At 35.7% G+C, this 21,468-nt stretch overlaps 1 protein-coding gene across 1 annotated transcript in view; it reads right to left on the bottom strand.

Moving 5' to 3' along the window:
* LOC123549763 (alpha-1-macroglobulin-like) overlaps positions 1-21,468 on the bottom strand; it is a 644,650-nt gene that overhangs the window by 590,916 nt on the left and 32,266 nt on the right. Inside the window, exon 3 of the mRNA XM_053546604.1 lies at positions 1,487-1,556. Within this exon, the coding sequence (XP_053402579.1) occupies positions 1,487-1,554 (68 nt within the window). The 5' untranslated portion in view covers positions 1,555-1,556. The remainder of the gene's footprint in view (positions 1-1,486; positions 1,557-21,468) is intronic.

Here is a 21,468-nt window from a genome sequence, read left to right as displayed (position 1 = left end):
GTGTTGAATACAGACCAGCCGTATTGCTATGGACTGGTGATTTATACAAACCATAATATAACTAGAGTTGTCACAGGAGTGACGAATTATACCCCCACAATATGGCCTTGTCACAGAACTAAGCCAATGTCAAAGCCGAACTTGCTTGACCTTTGACCTACTGACTACAAAATCAATAGAGGTCATCTGCTAGTCATGATCAACCTCCCTATGAAGTTTCATGATCCTCCGCCCAAGCGTTCTCCAGTTATTGTCCGTAAAAGGTTTAAATGACCTTTGACCTTTGGAACTTAAAATCAATATGGGTCATCTGCTTGACATGACCAACCTCCAGATTAAGTTTCCTGATCCTAGTCCCAAGCAATTTCAAGTTATTGTCCGAAAACTGTTTAAATGTTCCGGGTCACTGTGACCTTGACCTGTGATCTACTGACCTCAAAGTTATTAGGGGTCATATGCTAGTCATAACCAACCTCCCTATCACTTTTCATGATCCTAAGCCCAAGCATTCTCAAGTTATCATCCTGAAACCGTTTAACTGTTCCAAGTAACTGTGACCTTGACCTTTGACCTACTGACCTCAAAGTAAAACCTTGACCTGTATTTCATGATGTTACACCTGTGTACCAAAATTTATGATCCTAGGCCCAAGTGTTCTCAAGTTATCATCCGGAAACTTATTTAACTGTTCCCAGTCACTGTGACCTTGACCTTTGACCTACAGATCTCAAAGTCGAACTTGACCTGCACTTCATGATGTTACACCTGTGTACCAAAATTTATTATCCTAGGCCCAAGCTTTCTCAAGTTATCATCCGGAAACTGTTTAACTGTTCCAAGTCCCTGTGACCTTGACCTTTGACCTACAGACCTCAAAGTCGAACTTGACCTGCATTTCAGGATGTTACACCTGTGTACCAAATTTTCATGATCCTAGGCCCGAGGGTTCTCAAGTTATCATCCGGAAACCATTTAACTGTTCAGGGTCCCTGTGTCCTTGACCTTTGACCTACAGACCTCAAAGTCGAACTTGACCTGCATTTCATGATGTTATACCTGTGTACCAAAATTTATGATCCTAGGCCCAAGCGTTTTCAAGTTATCGTCCGGAAACCATTTAACTGTTCAGGGTCACTGTGACCTTGACCTTTGACCTACTGACCCCAAATTCGAACTTGACCTGTATTTTCTGATGTTACACCTGTGTACGAAAAATTATTTAAATTGGTCAAGCCGTTCTTGAGTTATCATCCGGAAACCATGCAAAACCAACGGACGGACCGTCCGGTCAACCGACTGCCAAGCTCACTCCTATATAGCCCCCCAAACTTCGTTTTGTGGGGGTATAATAATACTACATATACTGAGGTTTGGGTAGCATGACTTGACATGAAGCTAGACCCGATCTCCAACCCATTCAGCTTTCCAAATATTCGAAGCCAAAGGAACAAGAAAATCAGACAAAATCCAGTAATTTTTTACTTACATGGGATCTTCTGCTGTTACCATGGCAACCGCCACCAGCAGTGACAGCCCTAACACTGTCAGTCTCATCTTCTCTGAAAAAAAAACACACACACAATTTTTTAATTTTTCCCCATACAGAAACCCTAAACAACAACAAAATCTTATCTTATTTTTCCCGGAATTATACAGCCATTATTACAGATTAGCCACTAGACTGATAATAAATATATTTCTACATTTTCCCCCCTTTCTTTTGTCTCCATTTCATAGACAAAAGCCAGTCTATTTTAGAGATTTTCACAGAGATAATTGGTCATAGGATCTAGACTGGCTCAGTTCGCTACATTCAATTATAACAAGACGGCCATGATGGCCCTTTATTGCTCACCTGAGTACCATTGCTTTAACCAAAAACAAAAACAAAAAATATACAGATACAGGTACAGATATGTCAAAATACACCTAAAAATTGAAGGTACCATCCATGTTGTACCACAGAAAAGTGGTCTCAGTTTTCCCCTACGGCGGCCAATAGTAAAAAAGTTACTAAATAAGCTATTTATAGTAACATAAAAGGGAAGTAATAAAAAAATATTGTAAGCGAACAGAAGAAGGATCTGCCAAATAAAAACAAGAGCACTGCAATGCAACGCAAATGCAGAGCAATATTCACATAAAACAAAGTCATATGACCTTTGACCCCTAAGTGTGACCTTGACATTGAATTTAGCCATCCGAAACATGTGCTCTGCACATCCTTTCAATGAGTGAACATTTGTATCAGGTTTCTCTGAAATCCATCAAGGGGTCCAAGAGTTACAGAGCGGAAAGGAAATTGCTAACCAACACACAGACAGACAGACGGACACCGAGGCGATAACATAACACGTCCCTGCGGGCGTATAAAAAGAATCGAGATCTTATGGTGATACAAGTTGTGTGCAAGTTTTGTTAAAATCAAATCATAAATGAAACTGCTATTGTGCAGACAAGGTCAAAATAGCCAATTTTGGCCCTTTCAGGGGCCATAACTCTGGAACCCATTACAGGATCTGGCCGGTTCAAGAATGGAACCCAGATCTTTTGGTGACACAAGTTTCTTGAACTGGCCAGAACCCAAAATGGGTTCCAGAGTTATGGCCCCTGATAGGGCCGGAATTAGCTATTTTGACCTTGTCATTTCTTCTTCTTTTGCAAACTTAATTTCTATGTGAGCATCCTGGGATCTTAATACTATTTAAGATTGCGACTAGCTTGCGATCCTGTAACCTTTTTAAAACTCTTTTAGTTCACTGATACATATAAAAGGGAGGTAATATATTAAACCAAATATTAATTTTTTTATGTCAAAACATGTTGTTTTAAAAAATATTGTCCCTGATTGTTAAGGCTTTATCTACTTATCACTGCAAATATTGTTTTATGAAAGTGCAAAAGTTTTATAATTTTTAGAATCTAACATTATTAAAACTGTCTCTCAAACCTAAATAAGGTTTAGGAAGATAGTGTAGTTTGCAAGCTTGCGCAACCTTCTTATGGTTACAAGGTTGCACGAGACTGGCAAATGTTTTTGTCTACACCCATATAAGTGTGTGTAAGCTTGCAAGATTGCGCAAGCTTGCAATCTTATGATTGTGTAAGTTTGCAAGATTGTGCAAGCTTGCAATCTTATTATGATTGTGCAAACTTGCAAGGTCACAGTTAAGATCTCTAGGGTTCCAATCGCAAGCATGCTCAACCTTACAAGCTTGCAAGATCTTAAATAGGTTGCAGGAAGCACGCGAATTAGTTTGCGCAAGCTTAAATTATGGTTGCGATGGTTCCAATCGCAATCTTACTGCATGCTTGTTAAGATCGCAACTGCAATCTTGCTGCGACCTTAATGCAAGCTTAATTAAGCTCACTATTTTGGTTTGGGAACGAAGCTGAGAGATATTTGAAAAGTGCAAGCTGTACAAGAAGAAAAACAAGGAAGCTGAGAGATATTTGGAAAGTGTACAGAAATAGCATCAATTAACAAGTGAATCTTACTTTAATTATGGCTTCCTTCTTATTTTATTTCATTAACTGAATTTAATGTAGTCAGATATTAACAATATTTCAGTTTTGCAACAGTATTTTTTATATCATTATATGTTACTTGATAGTCTTTGAGAACATTATTTCAAAAGAAAACAAGTAATTCCATATTTTCTCTAATATCCTCAAGATTTTTCATTATTTAATTTCTGTAACATCTCATGGCTCCATCTGATTTCTACAAAATTACATCCAAATATTGTTTATGAAATGGTTAATCGGTTATTGGGAATATTAACCCTTAGCATGCTAGATAAATTGTCGTCTGCTAAAATTGTAAAGTTCATTCAAAATTGGAAGAAATATTGTCAAGAGTAGCAAACAGCTTGGAACCTGATCAGACGCCGATTTAATCGGCGTCTGATCTGGTTCCAAGCTGTTTGCAAAGGCTGTTAAATTCGCCTGCAGCAGGCTAAGGGTTAAACTACCACTTAGGCCTCTAAGAATATGAGACAACAGTGTAATATTGCAATGCATTTCAATGCAGTCTCTCAGACACTTGTCAATCATATCATACAATATAGAATTAGAGTCTGATGTTTGTTAAATATATAGTAATTATATGTAAACTACAGTAATTTAAGTACCTTTAATTATGATATTTAAGATGCTTTCAAAAAGTTAAATGGACTGTTTTATGTTTCCCAAGCTGTAAAGTAAGCAAAATCCTGTGCATGATATTGAATTAAGTTCAGACAAGAAGTTTAAATGTATTTAAAGTACAAATTTACTAATGGACAAATGAAACTGCTTAATATCTCCACTTGAATATTGTTGGTTTTTTTGTTTAATCTTGTAAAGTTGCTGCTTAGACTGGCATCAGTCATTAGGGTCCTTTAATTACTCTACTAGCAAAAGGTTCCTTCTAACACATATGCAATATTCTCTCTTTTAAGAAAATCTGTTTTCATTTTATGTTACAGATGTTTAATATGACAGTAATGAAAATTATGTTCATTTGACTGCAACAAGAAAATCTTCTGAATTCTGGGCAGAAGTTAGTAAGAAGCTAGTAAGTCCTCCCCCGAATGTTTTCGCCATGTGATTAACACGCGCGAGTATCTGCAGATAGATATTATTATTATTATTATTATTATTATTATTATTATTATTATACCAGATTTATATAGCGCCCTTTTCATGATCAATTTCACGTTCAAAGACGCTTTACATAGTTCAAATGCAGCCACACAGGGCGCATAATTCATCCTCTACTAGTACAGACACAGAGCGATCTGACCAGAGGGACAGAGTGAGATAAAGCCCCCATGACAGAGAGATCAGAAATCAGATACAGGTTTGTCCGGCTAACTTAGCCTAGCTCGTTTCGAATAGACAGCCTGGTTCTTTAACGTGCCCAGTGTATAGCACTGATACACGCAAGGATCAGTATCAGTATCTATATACCCAAAAATATTTCAGATATGCATTTACAAAACGCAAGAAAAAGATCTAAACAGGTCAAACAAAAGTGCCAGAATGTCACAATATACGCCCGTCTCAGCAAATTTCTTTACTCTAGCACCTGTATTTGTGTAATTTTGTGGTTGTTTAGTAATTATTGTAATTCTATTGTTTTTCTAAATCCACATAAAAACTCCTTACCAGGTAGAGATACCTTAAAATACACCTAAAATTTGAAAGTAACATCTATGTTGTACCACAGAAAAGTGATCTTGGCTTTTCCCTATGGTCAATTATAAAAAAGTTACAATATAAGTTATTTATAGTAACAGTTAAGGGAAGTTAATCTTAAAAAAAAAGAAAAATCCAAAAAAAAATTGTAAGTCAACACAAAAATCCTTCCCAGGTAGAGATTGGTCAAAATATACTTCAAAATTGGATGTAACATGCATGTTGTACTACAGAAAAGTGGTCTCCATTTTTCCCTATGACTAGTAATGAAAAAGTTACAATCTAAGCTATTTATAGTAACAACAAAGGGAAGTAATTCTAAAGCAGGGACCTGCGCATGACACTTCGTCTCATGATGGTGTACAATTGTGCCAAGTTACATTAAAATCCCTCCATGCATGAAGAAGAAATGCTTCTGACAAAGTCATTCTTGTATCTGACCTTTGGCCTCTAAGTGTGACCTTGACCTTAGACCTAGGGACCTGGTTCTTGAACATGACACTCCGTTTCATGGTGGTGAACATTTGTGCCAAGTTATATCAAATCCCTCCATGCATGAAGAAGAAATGCTCCAGACAAAGTCATTCTTGAATTTGACCTTTGACCTTTAAGTGTGACCTTGACTTTAGACAAAGGGACCTGGTTCTTGTGCAAGACACTCCGTCTCATGATGGTGAACAATTGTGCCAGGTTTATCAAAATCCCTCCATGCATGAAGAAGATATGCTCCGGACAAAGTCATTCTTGACTTTGACATTTGACCTCTAAGTGTGACCTTGACCTTAGACCCAGGGACCTGGTTCTTGCGCATGACACTCTGTCTCATAATGGTGAACAACTGTGCCAAGTTTCATCAAAATCCCTCCATGCATGAAGAAGATATGCTCCGGACAAAGTCTGTGGATGCCACCAGCCCGCCAGGGGCGTTCCCATAATACGTCCCGTTTTTCAAACGGGCGTAGAAAAATTAAAAGAATCATCTGCAAACCTATACTTCAGCATTTGCAAATTACACAGATAAAACATCACATGACCAACGACTATTTCTTTACATGAGTCTATTTTTAGATCATGCATATTCATAATATTAATCTCTTTTTTTTTCTTCTTTTGTTTTTGTTGGGTTTAACATCGCACAGATTATTTCATCACGAGCGGGCACCTGGTAGAACCATCGACCTTCCGTAAGCCAGCTGGATGGCTTCCTCGCATGGAGAATTCAACACCTCAAGTGAGGCTCAAACCTACATCGGTGAGGGGCAAGTGATTTGAAGTCAGCGACCTTAACCACTCGGACATGGAGGCCCCTAATATTAATCTCTATTTTACAGTATCAAATATTCAATGCACTGGTTAATACTCTACACACATTATTGTTTTTTGTCAGCCTGGCTTGTATAATGTACAATTCACAATAGATTTACTTAAAGATGCACTAACACACATTGACATAGAGGCTATTTGTAATGAATATGCACAAGTCCAAGATCGCGGTGCCCTACTGGTAATCGGATGCCTTTGACAGTACCGTTGTATCCATTAACTGCTCAGTCAAGTATGAAATGTCAACCATAAGTGTTCCTTCTCAAGAGAACAATAAAATCCTCTTTAATAGCACTTTCTAAAACAATTTACAATATTTTATCTCTGACTGTTGAGATGTGCCTTAGACTATAGAGAGAAAAGGCTTTTCTGAGAAAATGTTAGCTTCATTATGAAGAAAGACTGTAAGTCTAAGATGCTGCTCTGCATCAGTTTTGGTCACTTTTCAGAAGATACAAAATGATAAATTTTGATTTCTTTTCCTAGGTAATTTTAAAACAAGAATTGTGTGTTTAACGTCTTTTTCAACAATTTTTCAGTCATATAATTAAACGACGGTGTCTACTTGTAGCAATGAGCACAATGCCCAACTTCATAGTGCTACCTCACTGGAATATCATGTCATAGACCGTGCCATGATATGCCACCCAGTCACATTATACTGACACCGGGCTGACCAGTCCTAGCACTATCCTCTTAATTCTGAGGGACAATCAAGGAAGCTACTTAAGTACCACTTTTTTCGTCTTTAATATGACACGGCCAGGTATCAAACCCTCGACCTCCTGCCCTCGGAGCGGGCGCTCTATGACTAGGCTACCGAGGCAGGTAAGTAACATCACTAAAATCATTAATTTTCATAGATGACTATCTTTTCGGGATTTCAGTGCTGGGTTCATCCAAGAAATATTTATCCTAACAAATCCCATTCATTTTACATTGAAAGGTCAAAATGACTTTATTTCCCAAAAACCTGATAAATGATGCTATTAGTAAGGTTTGATACCATTCTAATTTAAGACTGTTCTAAAATAGGATAACAATCCTATATGAGGCAAATGTTATCTGATTATTGATGGTTTAATTGACAGATTACTGAACAAATAAGCTTCTTCATATATAGCAGCAGAAAAAACAAGAGGGCCATGATGCACAAAAGTCGCTCACTGGACCTTCACTGTTTGACCTTAAATATATGTTATGAATAAGTATACCCACGGGTATGAAACGTTGCCTGCGGCACAAAATGTGCCGCACTGAAACGAAGGCATCGCGCTTCCGACGGCGCAGGTATTGCGCAGGATGTTTATAAAAATAACGAGCACCGTGAGTAAAATTGAATGTTTTTGGTTATTGTCTTGTTACAGTAAACACTTTTTAGAAATCGGGGAATGCAGCGGGATGTAGTTATGTCTTGCCGACAAATCCATGCCCAGTTTGTGAAGATATATGTAATATTGTTATTTTGCGCGTGTTTTTCATCGGGTACAGTAACGAGAAAATTACAAAAGCAGTGAATATTCCGAGTCATTTCACATCCTGCAGAAAAAGGAATGATGTATTTCTGAAGTATATTATAAAAAGACATGATATCTGATCGATTGAGATAAAATACATGTCAAGGAAAAGGCATATCCCCTCGTTCTGCCGATTTTTCAGTCCAGTGCCGCAGGCATCGCGAGGGGCGCAGTCATCTTGAATACTATTTGTAGTCAGTAGTATGTGTAATTTCGACCACCTAACATGTATTAAAGTACAAAAAAAAAATCAATAACAATGTTGTTCCTCCAGTTATTGTGTAAGACAAATCTTCTGAACCCGAACTTTGTAATATTAATAGCTATTTTAAGAAGTTTGCAGTATTATTTCTCGCTGTTTTGGGGAATGGGGCCAGGTCGCTTCCAGTTGGGAAAATCACGTCATTTTATACGAACTGGGATTATTTTCTCCTAAAATAACAATATTCAATTACCAAACATTACCATTAGTAACAATCATTGTTGCTTACTTCAAAGCAAGGTATGGAAACCAGCATTGGAGCACAAAACTGTCATAACTTTTGTCATTTTTCAGCCAGTTTTGACGTTTTTGTTTTAGCATCAAGTATTGTTGTTTTTATTTTCTTTACAGTTTTGGCGTACTATTTTGATTAGCGATGAGCTGAGTTCCCCCACCCCCACCCTAACAAAAAAGAAAGAAAAACGAAAAAAAGAAATGGCAAAAAAATCACTGTTTTGACTTTCCGAAGAAAAGGAACGAAACAAGACACACAAAAAAAAACGTAAAAACATGAAACTTCCCTTAAAACGACACTGTTCACAAATTTTATGTGGAAAAGAAGCAAATTATAAAGTTATCGAATGTTAAGTATCTTGTTAATTTTATATTTTCAGATGGATGTGCATTCAGTGCGTATTAAAAGAGAAAAGAAAATGATTTAGAACTCCTTATGGTCAGACGTAAACTTTATGTGTACAGTCAGTGCACAGACCTAAATCATATTTGAACGACAAAGAGTGAGTAAAGTACGTTAATATTTTTGTAGAATTTCAGAAATAATTAAAACAAGTTAAGCCCCTTTTTGGACAAATTTTTCGAAAGATCTCAACTTCATTGGTTCTTTTCCACACAAAACTTGGGAACAGTAGTTCTAAATATTCTTCGTTCGTATTTAAATATCTTGACCTAACAGTGAATTTGGTGCTGATGTACTGTTACAGAAAAACATGGCGCGAGATGAGCCAAAGAAGTTTCATGTTTTTACGATTTTTTTGTTTGTTTTTGCGTTCCTTTTTTTTGGAACGCTGGAACGCAGTAACAGCGATTCTCAGCAATACCTTATTTTTTTTTTTTGGGGGGGGGGGGGGGGGGGGGGGGGGGGGGGGGGGGGGAGGGATTCAGCTCACCGCTTATAAAAAAAAGTACGCCCGAACTGTAAAGAAAAAACACTCGATGCTGAAACAAAAGCAAAAAAATTGGTTGAAAAATGACAAAAGTTATGACAGTTTTTGTGCTCCAATGTTGGTTTTCATACCTTGCTTTGAACTAACTATCAATAATTGTTACAAATGGAAATGTTTTGTAATTGAATATTGTTATTTTAGGAGAAATAATCCCAGTTCGATATAAAATGACGTGATTTTCTCAACTGAAAGGGATCTGACCCCATCCCACAAAACAGCGAGGAAAAATATTGCAAACTTCTCAAAATAGCTATTAATATTACAAAGTTCGGGTTCAGAAAATTTTGTCTTACACAACAACTGGAGGAACAACATTGTTATTGATTTTTTATTGTACTTTAATACATGTTAGGTGGTCGAAATTACACGTACTACTGACTACGATAGTATTCAAGATGACTGCGCCTCTCGCGATGCCTGCGGCACCATCGAGATGCCTGCGGCACTGGACTGAAAAGTCGGCAGAACGAGGGGTTATGCCTTTTTCTTGACATGTATTTTATCTCAATCGATCAGATATCATGTCTTTTTATAATATACTACAAAAATACATCATTCCTTTTTCTGCAGGATGTGAAATGACTCGGAATATGCACTGCTTTTGTAATTTTCACGTTACTGTATCCGATGAAAAACACGCGCAAAATAACAATATTACATATTTCTTCACAAACTGGGCATGGATTTGTCGGCAAGACATAACTACATCCCGCTGCATTCCCCGATTTCTAAAAAGTGTTGACTGTAACAAGACAATAACCAAAAACATTCAATTTTTCTCACCGTGCTCGTTATTTTTGTAAACATCCTGCGCAATGCCTGCGCCGTCGGAAGCGCGATGCCTTCATTTCAGTGTGGCACATTTTGTGCCGCAGGCAACCTTTCATACCCGTGATACCATGGGAGGTAACAACTGTATTTCACACACAACTAAATGGACATGGATAAGTCTTATGAAGATTATGAAGTTTTAATTTTTTCTACAAACTGACCTTGTGACCTTTATTTTATGCCCAGGTTACTTCGGAATCAAATTTCATGTAAACCATCCTGAAAGTATTTTCAAGCCCAGATTATCCAGTTTTAAACTTGACCTAGACTTCATCAAGACAAATATTCTTTGTAACCATGTTGAATAAAGATCAAGAAAAAAGTATGTCCTCTAGAATGTTCAAATTTTGAACTCGGTGCTAGAATTCCTTATGATCCAGTTTCATAAAGACAAACATTATGACCAGGTTTCATAAATTTCAAGTAGATAATACGGCAGGGTGTCAACAAGGTATTTCTATAACTTGACTTAGTAACCTAGTCTTTGGACAGCTGATGACGGACGCTAAACCATCCATCTACACTAATAGTGGTTTCAGGTGAGCTTAAATTGCTTAATAAAAGCTATAATCTTGTAAAAAAACACTCTACTGGAAAAATTTACTTGACAAATATCACACAGTATGTATCTTTGGGTGAACTTGTTAGCCAATATTTCAAGCGGTGAGATGAATTATATTCAATATTGCTGTAATGGATAATTTCCTTCTTTATATAAATATAACAAGGTCTTGTTGTTCACGATAATCGTACATTCAACCCTATTAAAAAAAAGAATAAAAACTTAAACCTAAGCTACTAGTGTGTTCAGGAATTCCAAACTAGTTTTCATAAAATTAAAATGAGATTAATGCTTTAAGATGTACAATTTAAATTTTATATATTCATGAAACCATCATTAAACTACTAACAAAAATGACAGTATCTGATTTCTGCCTTTTTTTTTGCATAATGAAAAGTTTTCTCAACCTCCATGTACTGGCCAGGAACCAGTTCCCAGATAGATTTCGATGTTTTTTTATCTGTCAATATCTTTTACATTAACTTACTCTGATGAAATTTACCTTATAAAAACTTCAGCTCTTGCTACATCCGAAAATACAGTTAATATAATATTACTCAGCGATGTAAAATATGTATTTACTGGAGGCTTAAATTTGGTTATAAAAACTGTTACTTTTTCATACTAACCAGAACCTGTTTTGGGATAAATATTTCGCGGCAGTTAATTAGTATTCTCATGTAATAATAGGTATACAGATCAACACTCAACGTACAATATAAAGCAAAACAAAGGGAATCTACCATGCAAGAAAATGTTATGTATTAATTGTACTCATTGTCTCCCTTGGATAAATCTCTCCATTATAGTCTCATTTTCAGGTCAGTTGATGTTTTTGTACTTTTAATAATGGAATGGTCTGTTATTTTGGTAGTGTTATTCAGTTTGATAATGGTTCTTACCTCAATACAACGAGGTAAATTATGCTGATTTCCCTAATCGGCAGATGAGACTAAAAACTGAACTCTCAAACTGTAAGTCGATGTGTTTTGTACATCTAACAATTGGCATTGTTTAGTGCAAATGAAGACTAGAGTGTGAACAAACTTAAAATCTTCAATTTAACCATTTCTGGGGCAGTGTGACTTCAGCGCCAATTATCCAAACATCTAACCTAGTTTGGTAAACATCAAAATATAAATGAATTGGTTACAGTGCACACAAAACTAAAATCAGTAATTTTTGCCATATCAGGGGCAATAACACTTGCAATCATGATTAAAATGGCGAATTACAGCAGCTGAGCTTTTAAGGAGATACAAGTTATGAAATCCAATAGTAAAATGACTGTACTATCTTTAACACAAGCTAAATGTGGACAGATGAAGGAGGGATGATGGACAAAATCAATACTAACAGCTTCACCTGCCATGCTCAGGTGTGAGCAAATAGATAGGAAACAAGAGGGCCATGATGGCCCTGTATCGCTCACCTGATTACCATTGCTCAAAATGATATGATCAAGTTTTGACATAGAGCACATAGGCATACACATTAAATATTATCAGGATAAACATTTTCTTGTAACAGTCCCTTTTGACCTAGTCAGGGCCAATTTCCATACCAAGTTTGAGTGTCCTATGCTCAAATGCTGCATTTTTGTATTAACATGACTATTCCTTACCCTGGAAGACTTAAATAACATTTAAAACCAATCTCATTAGATGCTGCTAAGATATATTTGTTTACATAAATTAAAGGGAGGTAATCTGTCATAAATTCAGTCAAAAAATATCTACCCTGATTGTCAGAGTCCATCTGATGGCACAAATGACATTTCAAATCAGTGTCTTCATTGCTTACCAAGATACACCCATTTTAATTTGAAACAAAGGGAGGTAATTTGACATAAAATCAGTCCATAGCTATCTACCCTGATTGCCTCAGTCCAACTAAAGACAATAATGAAATTTCAAATGAGTTCTATAAATATTTACAGAGATAAATCCATTTTCATTAAAATCAGGGGAGGTAATCATGCATTGGTATGTGCATGTAGAAGATACAGAGTACAAGCCTATACAACAATATATTAGTAAAGTATTCATATCGATAAATGTTCAATCAAGAGTTATCTAATATGACTATTTCTTACCATGGAAGACATAAATAACGTTTCAAACCAATCTCATTAGAAGCTGCTAATAGCACATTCTCTAATCAGCCCCTGTGTCTATTTTTAGAATGACCTGATAAAACCCAGGTTTATGGTTTAAGGATTCAGACAAACATTCAGGGAGATGTGTGTTATTTATATAGAATCAATGAATGTTATGTGGTGGTTGAATATTGTTGTACACATTATTTTTTCTGTCTAAGAACTTAAATGGATTCAGACATGTCCTAGAACTCTGTTGACTGAATTACAGAAACATTTACTTTACCTGATGTTATTATAATATGCTTCACACCAAATTAGATTATATCTTATTCGTGTTGAAATTTAATTAGATTGACATTAGTTATAACAAATAATAATTCAGGAAAACTTGATGAATAAAAAATAACATTAACAAGAGCTGTCTCCATAGGATGACATATGCCCCCGATGGCACTTTGAATGAGTAGTTATGGCCGATGTTAGAGTTTAGGACCTTTGACCTACGGAGCTGGGTCTTGCGCGCGACAAGTCGTCTTACTGTGCCACACATTCATGCTTAGTTATTTTAAAATCCATGCATGAATGACAAAGATATGGACCGGACACGCCCATCAATGCACTATCATGAAAAATGACCTTTAACGTCTAAGTGTGACCTTGACCTTTGAGCTACGGACCTGGGTCTTGCGCGCGACACGTCGTCTTACTGTGGTACACATTCATGCCAAGTTATTTGAAAATCCATCCATGGCTGACAAAGATATGGACCGGACACGCCCATCAATGCACTATCCTTTAATGTCTAAGTGTGACCTTGACCTTTGAGCTACGGACCTGGGTCTTGCGTGCGACATGTCGTCTTACTGTGGTACACATTCATGCCAAGTTATTTGAAAATCCATCCATCGATGACAAAGATATGGACCGGACACGCCCATCAATGCACTATCCTTTAATGTCTAAGTGTGACCTTGACCTTTGAGCTACGGACCTGGGTCTTGCGCGCAACATGTCGTCTTACTGTGGTACACATTCATGCCAAGTTATTTGAAAATCCATCCATCGATGACAAAGATATGGACCGAACACGAAAATTGCGGACAGACCGACAGACCGACAGACAGACGGTTCAAAAACTATATGCCTCCCTTTGGGGGCATAAAAATTGGTTTTAACTAAGATTATCATAAAATCAAATCACATATTGTTCTGTATTATCATTGGTGAATGTATACAACAGATGACACAGAGAGGAAAATAAACCATCTGTTATTGAAGTCTTAGACTGAAATCTATATCAATCAAAAAAATATATATATATTAATATGAAAGTTACATAACGTGAGAACCAGAGTGGGGAGATCATGAACAACTGTCTTACTTTGTAAGATTTTTTTTGTTTAAACTAAAACATAATCAGTATTTTAGCCAACTCAGTGTGACCAATCCATATGTTGCGAGTTTGATCTCAGTGACAATTTGACTAGAGAGAGTAATTCAAAAATAATTTGTTCTCGATCCAAATTTTTTGGGGGAAGTTGTATGACAGTTTACATTACTTCAGAGACTCATGATACATAGCCTAAATAGGACTAAAATGATAATAATGCTGCAACAAACAATAAAGAAAAAAAAAAGAACAAGTAGAATCTGTCAGAACAAATGTTACAAATTTATATATGTCACAAAAATTAAAAACTATATTTTTTTTTGCATTTATTTACTATCATTCAAGATTATAAATTGTTACGTGTAAAAGTTACTAAATTCAAATTAATTTTCCGTCTTAAACAAACGATTGTTACAAAATACAATCCATTTATTATCATTAACAAATATCATCTAATAACATCGTGGAAAATAATAGTTTAAAGTTTGTCCAGCACCTTCACTAGGTACATTAATTAAGTAGCTTAAAATGGCGTTATTTTTTTAAGTTATACTATCGTATATATATAAATCGTGCAGATGTTCTAATTTTAACTGCCCATATCGCCAGTTGTTAAGACATTTTATAAGCATTATTTTTTTACTAAGAATATTGGCAAAAAGTCTCATAAATATGTAAACCTGATCAATTATTACATGTATATTCCATTCATGAATTTATTAAAAGATATGAACAAAATGTACCAAATATTCAACCATCTCAGTTAATATGCATTTTAGTGCCTTAAATATAAACAAATTTTGCAACACTGGCCAGGTACATCATTAAGTGAGATAAGAATGAGCAAATGCAATCCTTACAGTAATTAACTCTGTGTGCTATGGAATTCTACTGTCCCAAAATCTCTGAGCCATGAGTGTTTGTTACTAATAATAGGGATGACCGCATTGAGTGTGACGTAGAGATACCTGTAATCTGAAAATGTGCTATGTGTATTCATTTAGATGAAAAATAAAGGGAGGTAATTTGTCATAAATTCAGTCAATATGTATCTTCATTGATTGTCCAAGTCCATCTGTTGACATAAATGAAATTTCAGATCAGTATCTTCATTAGTTACGGAGATATCCCCATTTTAATTTGAAATAAAGGGAGGTAATTTGACATAAAATCAGTCCATAGTTATCTACCCTGATTGTCTTAGTCCAACTAATGACAATAATGAAATTTCAAATGAGTCCTATACTGGTAAGTACTTACCGATATAAATCCATTTTGATTACTATCAGGGGAGGTAATCAGATATAAAATAACTCTGGAACCTATGATTGTATCTGAAATATTCGTCATGGAATCCAAGATTTATTGTTGTTGAAGATATTTTGGAAATTTGTATCAAATCAAACCATAAATGAAGTCTCTATATGGCTGCAAAAGCCAAAATAGCAAATTTTGGACCTTTAAGGGGCCATAACTCTGGAACCCATGATGAAATCTCGCCAGTTCAAGAAAAGAACCAAGATCTTGTGGTGATACAAGTTGTGTGCAAGTTTGGTTAAAATCAAATCATAAATGAAGCTGCTATTGTGCAGACAAGGTCAAAATAGCTTATTTTGGCCCTTTCAGGGGCCATAACTCTGGAACCCATTAAGGAATCTGGCTGGTTCAAGAAAGGAACCAAGACCTTATGGTGATACAAGTTGTGTGCAAGTTTGGTAAAAATCAAATGATAAATAAAGCTGCTATTGTGCAGACAAGGTCAAAATAGCTAATTTTGGCCCTTTCAGGGGCCATAACTCTGGAACCCATAATGGGAACTGGCCAGTTCAAGACAGGAACCGAGATCTTATGGTGATACAAGTCGTGTGCAAGTTTGGTTAAAATAGAATCATAAATGAAACCACTATCGTGCAGACAAGAAATTGTTGACAGACGGACGCACAGACAACTGACGACGGACGAAGGGTGATCACAAAAGCTCACCTTGTCACTATGTGACAGGTGAGCTAATAAAATTAAAATATAAGAAGCAATTGGCTTTTCTGGTTCCTGCAAAACATAATATTAACAGCAAATCCACAACGTCTGCAAGTGATTCATTGTGTATACTGTATTTGTCACAGCTGGTAATGTCTGCTCCATGACAATAAAAACTACTTAAAAAATGTCAAATACAAATATCATACTTATATAAAACTGAAAGGTTAAAATTATTTTGTATATAGTGAACAGGTAAAAAATATGTCTATTTACAAGATCAAACTTTTACTATTTTCAGAAACTTCTATACCTGATATCTTTACAGTACATTAACTTTCTATTACTATAGTAATGTTATAAATATCATAAACCATGAAACATCTTAAAACTGTACCCGACACCATCAAACACCAAGCGTGACTGCAGTTTTTTGTAAGAACATGAAATGCTGCCAAAAATAGCAATGATAAAAATCTATATTTACATATTTTGGCCAAGGTGATGTGAACTATAACTGCATCCGTGATTGCACTTCAAAAAATAGACTGTTTTTGTTTGGGGTGATTTTGTTACATATATAAATGCAATACACTTGTACAACAATGAGCTGCGTTCAATAAACGCTTGATGCCCGCCGGTGGCATCCTTGTCGATACAAAGCAAGTCCAAAACGAGGTCAAGGTCAAACTGAGGTCAGGTGATGTCTGAAGATGAGGAATGGTCACAGGTTACATCTGTATTAGTATCAATTCATTCTTGTAAGAGGTATTGATGTTAGACGAAACGGTCCCATTTGGTTAACCAAGAGATGGCCCATATAATGCAACCTAAGTCCAAAATGAGGTCAAGGTCAAGGTCAAACTGAGGTCAGGTGATGTCTGAAGATGAAGAATGGTCACAGGTTACATCTGCATTAGTATCAAGTCATTCTAGTAAGGGGTATTGATGCTAGACGAAACGGTCCCCCATTTGGTTAACCTTGTACGGACAGACAGACGGACAGGACGATCACTATATGCCTCCCGCATCGGTAGATGCCGGGGGCATAATAAAAACTGAAGCATTTTATAGCTGAGATGGTAAATATTTTTGAAAATAAGTACCAAAACATTCCGAAGTCAACTCAGCAAATATTTGTCTTCGATGATGTAAAAGTATAGCAGGAACAGGAAAGAAACAGATAAGAATGCTAAAAAAAATGCTGAGTGACAACCTTCAAAGACGGATTCAAACCTGTTTTGTACTGATTCGAAAACTAACTCCTCTACTTACATTACTGTGCTAGTCGGTCATTTTGCAAAAATTCTTAACTAATTCTAGAGACTTACCCTAAGCCCTCTTTACACAAGAGAAACAATCTGTTTATATAGTGAAATTGTTGAGTGAACACCGTTTGTTAATCCTAATCCTGTCCATGTTATATCAGTGCAAAGGAAAAGCCACCTTTTTAAGCTAAATGCTATGCATGATAAGACAGTCATGCATCTAACAGTCCTGAAATTGATTTCTTTGATTTTCTCATATTTCTAGATATTTTTCCCATACTTTGACACATATATATGGGTAGTAGAGATTGTTCTCTTTCCAGCAGTAGCCTTTTCAACATATTTTACCTTGTGAAATTCTGTGCGTTTTGACTTTTTCAAAAAAATCATCTGTTTGTTGACAAAATTCACCACAGAAAAAGTCACACCTTCCCCAGGGCATTAACTTATTTGATCTTTACACAGTTTTCTTTTCAGATTGCTAATGTGGCAATTATGCATGCTTTTCCCCTGCCTAGAGGGAAAAAGTGCATAGTTTGCATGAGGTACTAGGTCAACTAAGCCACCTAAGCCTACCATAAAGTCTTAGCAGAGTTGTCTCCATTTTTTCCAAATATTTTACCCGGGATCATTTTTTTCAGCTCAAATAACTTTTTTTTTTCAGAAAATAATATTTTAATTATTTTTTTTTTCAGTCTACGTACTTTTATGCAGTTAACTACACATATATCTAAAATAGATAATTCCTACCTGAAGTTTGTATTTTTAGTTCCACTGCCATATAATATCTATCACACAACTGTATAGCAAAGTGAATTGGAATATCTGACTACCTATTTAAAATAAACTTGTCTAAAGGTCAGGCTCAATGGTCTGTGATGACCTATACCAACCTATTTTCAGAAAAAAAAATATCAATGAAAGTAAAGACACTGTATAGTATTTTCTAGCTCGTTTCCTGAATAATTTAGTAATCATACACAAATAATTTAGATTTTTACTAAATAATTGACAACATGCACGTTTATGTTGATGATATGCCCAACAGCATCTGTTTACACAAATTTCATTTGTCACAAAGTCAAATACTTTCGCACAATGACAACCTTTTAAAATGTGGTCTAACCTATAAACACTTACTGTCATTCTGTTCTAGCTCCATAGCCTGGACCAAATCTTTTACAGAATTATCAAGCACCAGAATGTTAAAACTTAACAAACAATTCAAACCATAGTTTCTAACCATGGTTAAATACTAAGACCATGAGGTCCATGGAGTTTACATGTAGTGCCAAGTACTATAACACAGTATTACACGGTTAACTATGGTCCTATAGCTATGAAAATCAGGTATACTACTTTACTTCATGGTTGCTAGAGTACGAGAATTTGAAACAGGGGGTGTCTATTGACAGCCCACTTGACCATTTGAATAACTGATGTAAGTATGGGGTCAAAATATCAAATGGTACGCGAAACTCAACTATTTATGATTTCTATGTCAAAAAGGGGCCATAACTGAGCCAAAATTCTTGTCCTAGTAGTGTACTCTTGCCTTCATATGTGCTTGCCTTCATTTACGTGGTTAAGGTTTCAAAGCCGTATGTCAAACAGTTTAGACAAAATATGGACTGGTATGAAAAACTTAAAGATTTCCAAGTCCAAAAAGGGCCAAAATTCAGCCAAACATCTTTGACATAGATACATACCAATGACTACAGATGGAGATCATGATGATGAACAAGTGTTCAAAGTTTCAAAGCTATATGTCGAAAGGTTTTGTCAAAATGTGGACTGGTACGAAAAACTTAACAATGTGTGACACTGGCGCCGATGTTACCGTGAGTGAATAGCTCTCCTTATTCTAGGAATAGTCAAGCTAAAATTAGGTTTTGTTGTGCCCAAGAGGGAGGTTCAAAGTATGAGTCTGGTTGGAAAGGCAATTTTACTCGCTATTACAATGTGCATAAAAAATGCTGAATCCTAAGTAGGTTTCTTCAACCATTAACCACTTAACCCTTACCCTGCTAAATTTCTATAATGGACTGGTCCATCTTCCAATTTGGGCAGTACCATTTATCATTTGAAGGGGTGTTTACTAAAAATTTACTGACTGAATAGCGAACAGTGCAGACCATGATCAGACTGCACGGATGTGCAGGCTGATCTTGGTCTGCACTGGTCTCAAAGGCAGAATCACTTGCCGCCAGCAAGCTAAGGGTTAATGGTTGATGCTCTTAGGTAAACTTAAAAGAGATAAACTTTTTTTTTACATCAAAGTCATTGGTGCGACTCTTTTAAATGGATTCTGATGCATGATTTACCTATAACCAATAGAAAGTCTTACAGATAATCAAGTTTATGTAAACACTATCTTTTATAGCTGATTTTATCATTAATTATCAAATAAATACAGGCTAAATGACAACACAACAATCACGCCTTCAAACTGAGACAAAAACTAAATAGGAAAGATTTTTACTGCATTTTAATTCATGTTTTAATGTAAGTGTTTGAAGTCAAATAACTCTGAGTTTTATGCTCTTTATTACATGTTTACTTTAATACCTAATTTCTTTTAATAGAAAATAGATTTAACTGCAAGACAAATTTTTGTCTAACAAAGAACAGCACAGATTATTTTTTCATACAATGTTTTTGTTGTACTTAAAGTTTAGGAGTTTAGGGACCTAAAATTAATGGTCTTACAACACAGGTTTTTGCTTAATACAGGTGTTCTCTTAAGCAGGTTTGACCGTATATCATCAATTTTTGGTAAACAAACATCTTTACTAACCAGCGATTTATTTCCCTATATAAGTGGTATCGAATATCGGACCCGTTCACAATTGCAAACGGTCTTTCACAATTTTCAAACTGGTTCCACCTGACCCATTCACAACTGGTGTGAAAATCCCTAAAAATAGTAGAAAAATGTAAAAATGCATTATTTCGTGGAGGCTGCCATGTTTGCAATGCCTACTGGTAGTAATCGTACTGCGCATGTGCATTGGGAAACACCGTTACTAAGATTAGAGTATGATGTAATGAGGTATCAAAGAGGGCGAAATTTGCCATGGCTCGATCGAAGGTGGATCGATCCGTCTATAGCACGGTAAGAGTTGAAAAAGTTTGTTATCAACTTTTGCGAGGAAATCAAGCTTTGTTACATTTGTCAAGTTTTAGATACCTATCTTTTTACACCCATATATTCATATTCAATCATTAAACGTTTTGATTCACAAAGTATTTAAAAAAAATCACAATTAAGGGGAAAAACTCACAATTTTGAGAAAAAAAAGGCGCTAATTTTTACAATTTTTCTGGTACCGGACCCACTCACAATTCTGAGAAAAAAAATCACTGCTAACAATCTACCTGTCCACTACATGTTGTACCATACTATCCTGTACGACTGGATACTTAAAATATTCTCACAAAGTTGTCCCCCTTTAAAAATGAATGCCATTTGTAAAGAAATAAAAATAAACAATTGCTCAAAACTAAGTTCCACCCAGTTACGTGAAATTTCAAGACTAGGACATTATTGCAAATGCATCAAAACCAAGACATGTAACAGTTCTTTGAAAAAGGTTAGTTTTTAAAGGCATTAAACTGTGTGGTCTCTTTATGCAATCCTTTTCTAGAATTCAATGCATATATCAGTTCATTAACCATTGTTTTTCTCGAGTAACATACATGTTTCATATGCTGTTCAATTTTCATATAAAACAACCCTTTCTTTCTACGATTTGGTGTTGTTTGATTTTTTTTCTCTCAAAATGTTGGGTGTTAAGAAAGCCTGCAAATTTTGATTTGACTCCTCTAAACTCAAATGTGAAAACTTTCTATGACAATAATGTCATAAATAT

This window comes from Mercenaria mercenaria, chromosome 6 (genome assembly GCF_021730395.1).
Source record: "Mercenaria mercenaria strain notata chromosome 6, MADL_Memer_1, whole genome shotgun sequence".
Taxonomy (NCBI): Eukaryota; Metazoa; Mollusca; class Bivalvia; order Venerida; family Veneridae; genus Mercenaria; species Mercenaria mercenaria.
The sequence above is the reverse complement of the archived record's forward strand: the minus strand, read 5'-3'. Positions and strand labels throughout refer to the sequence as shown.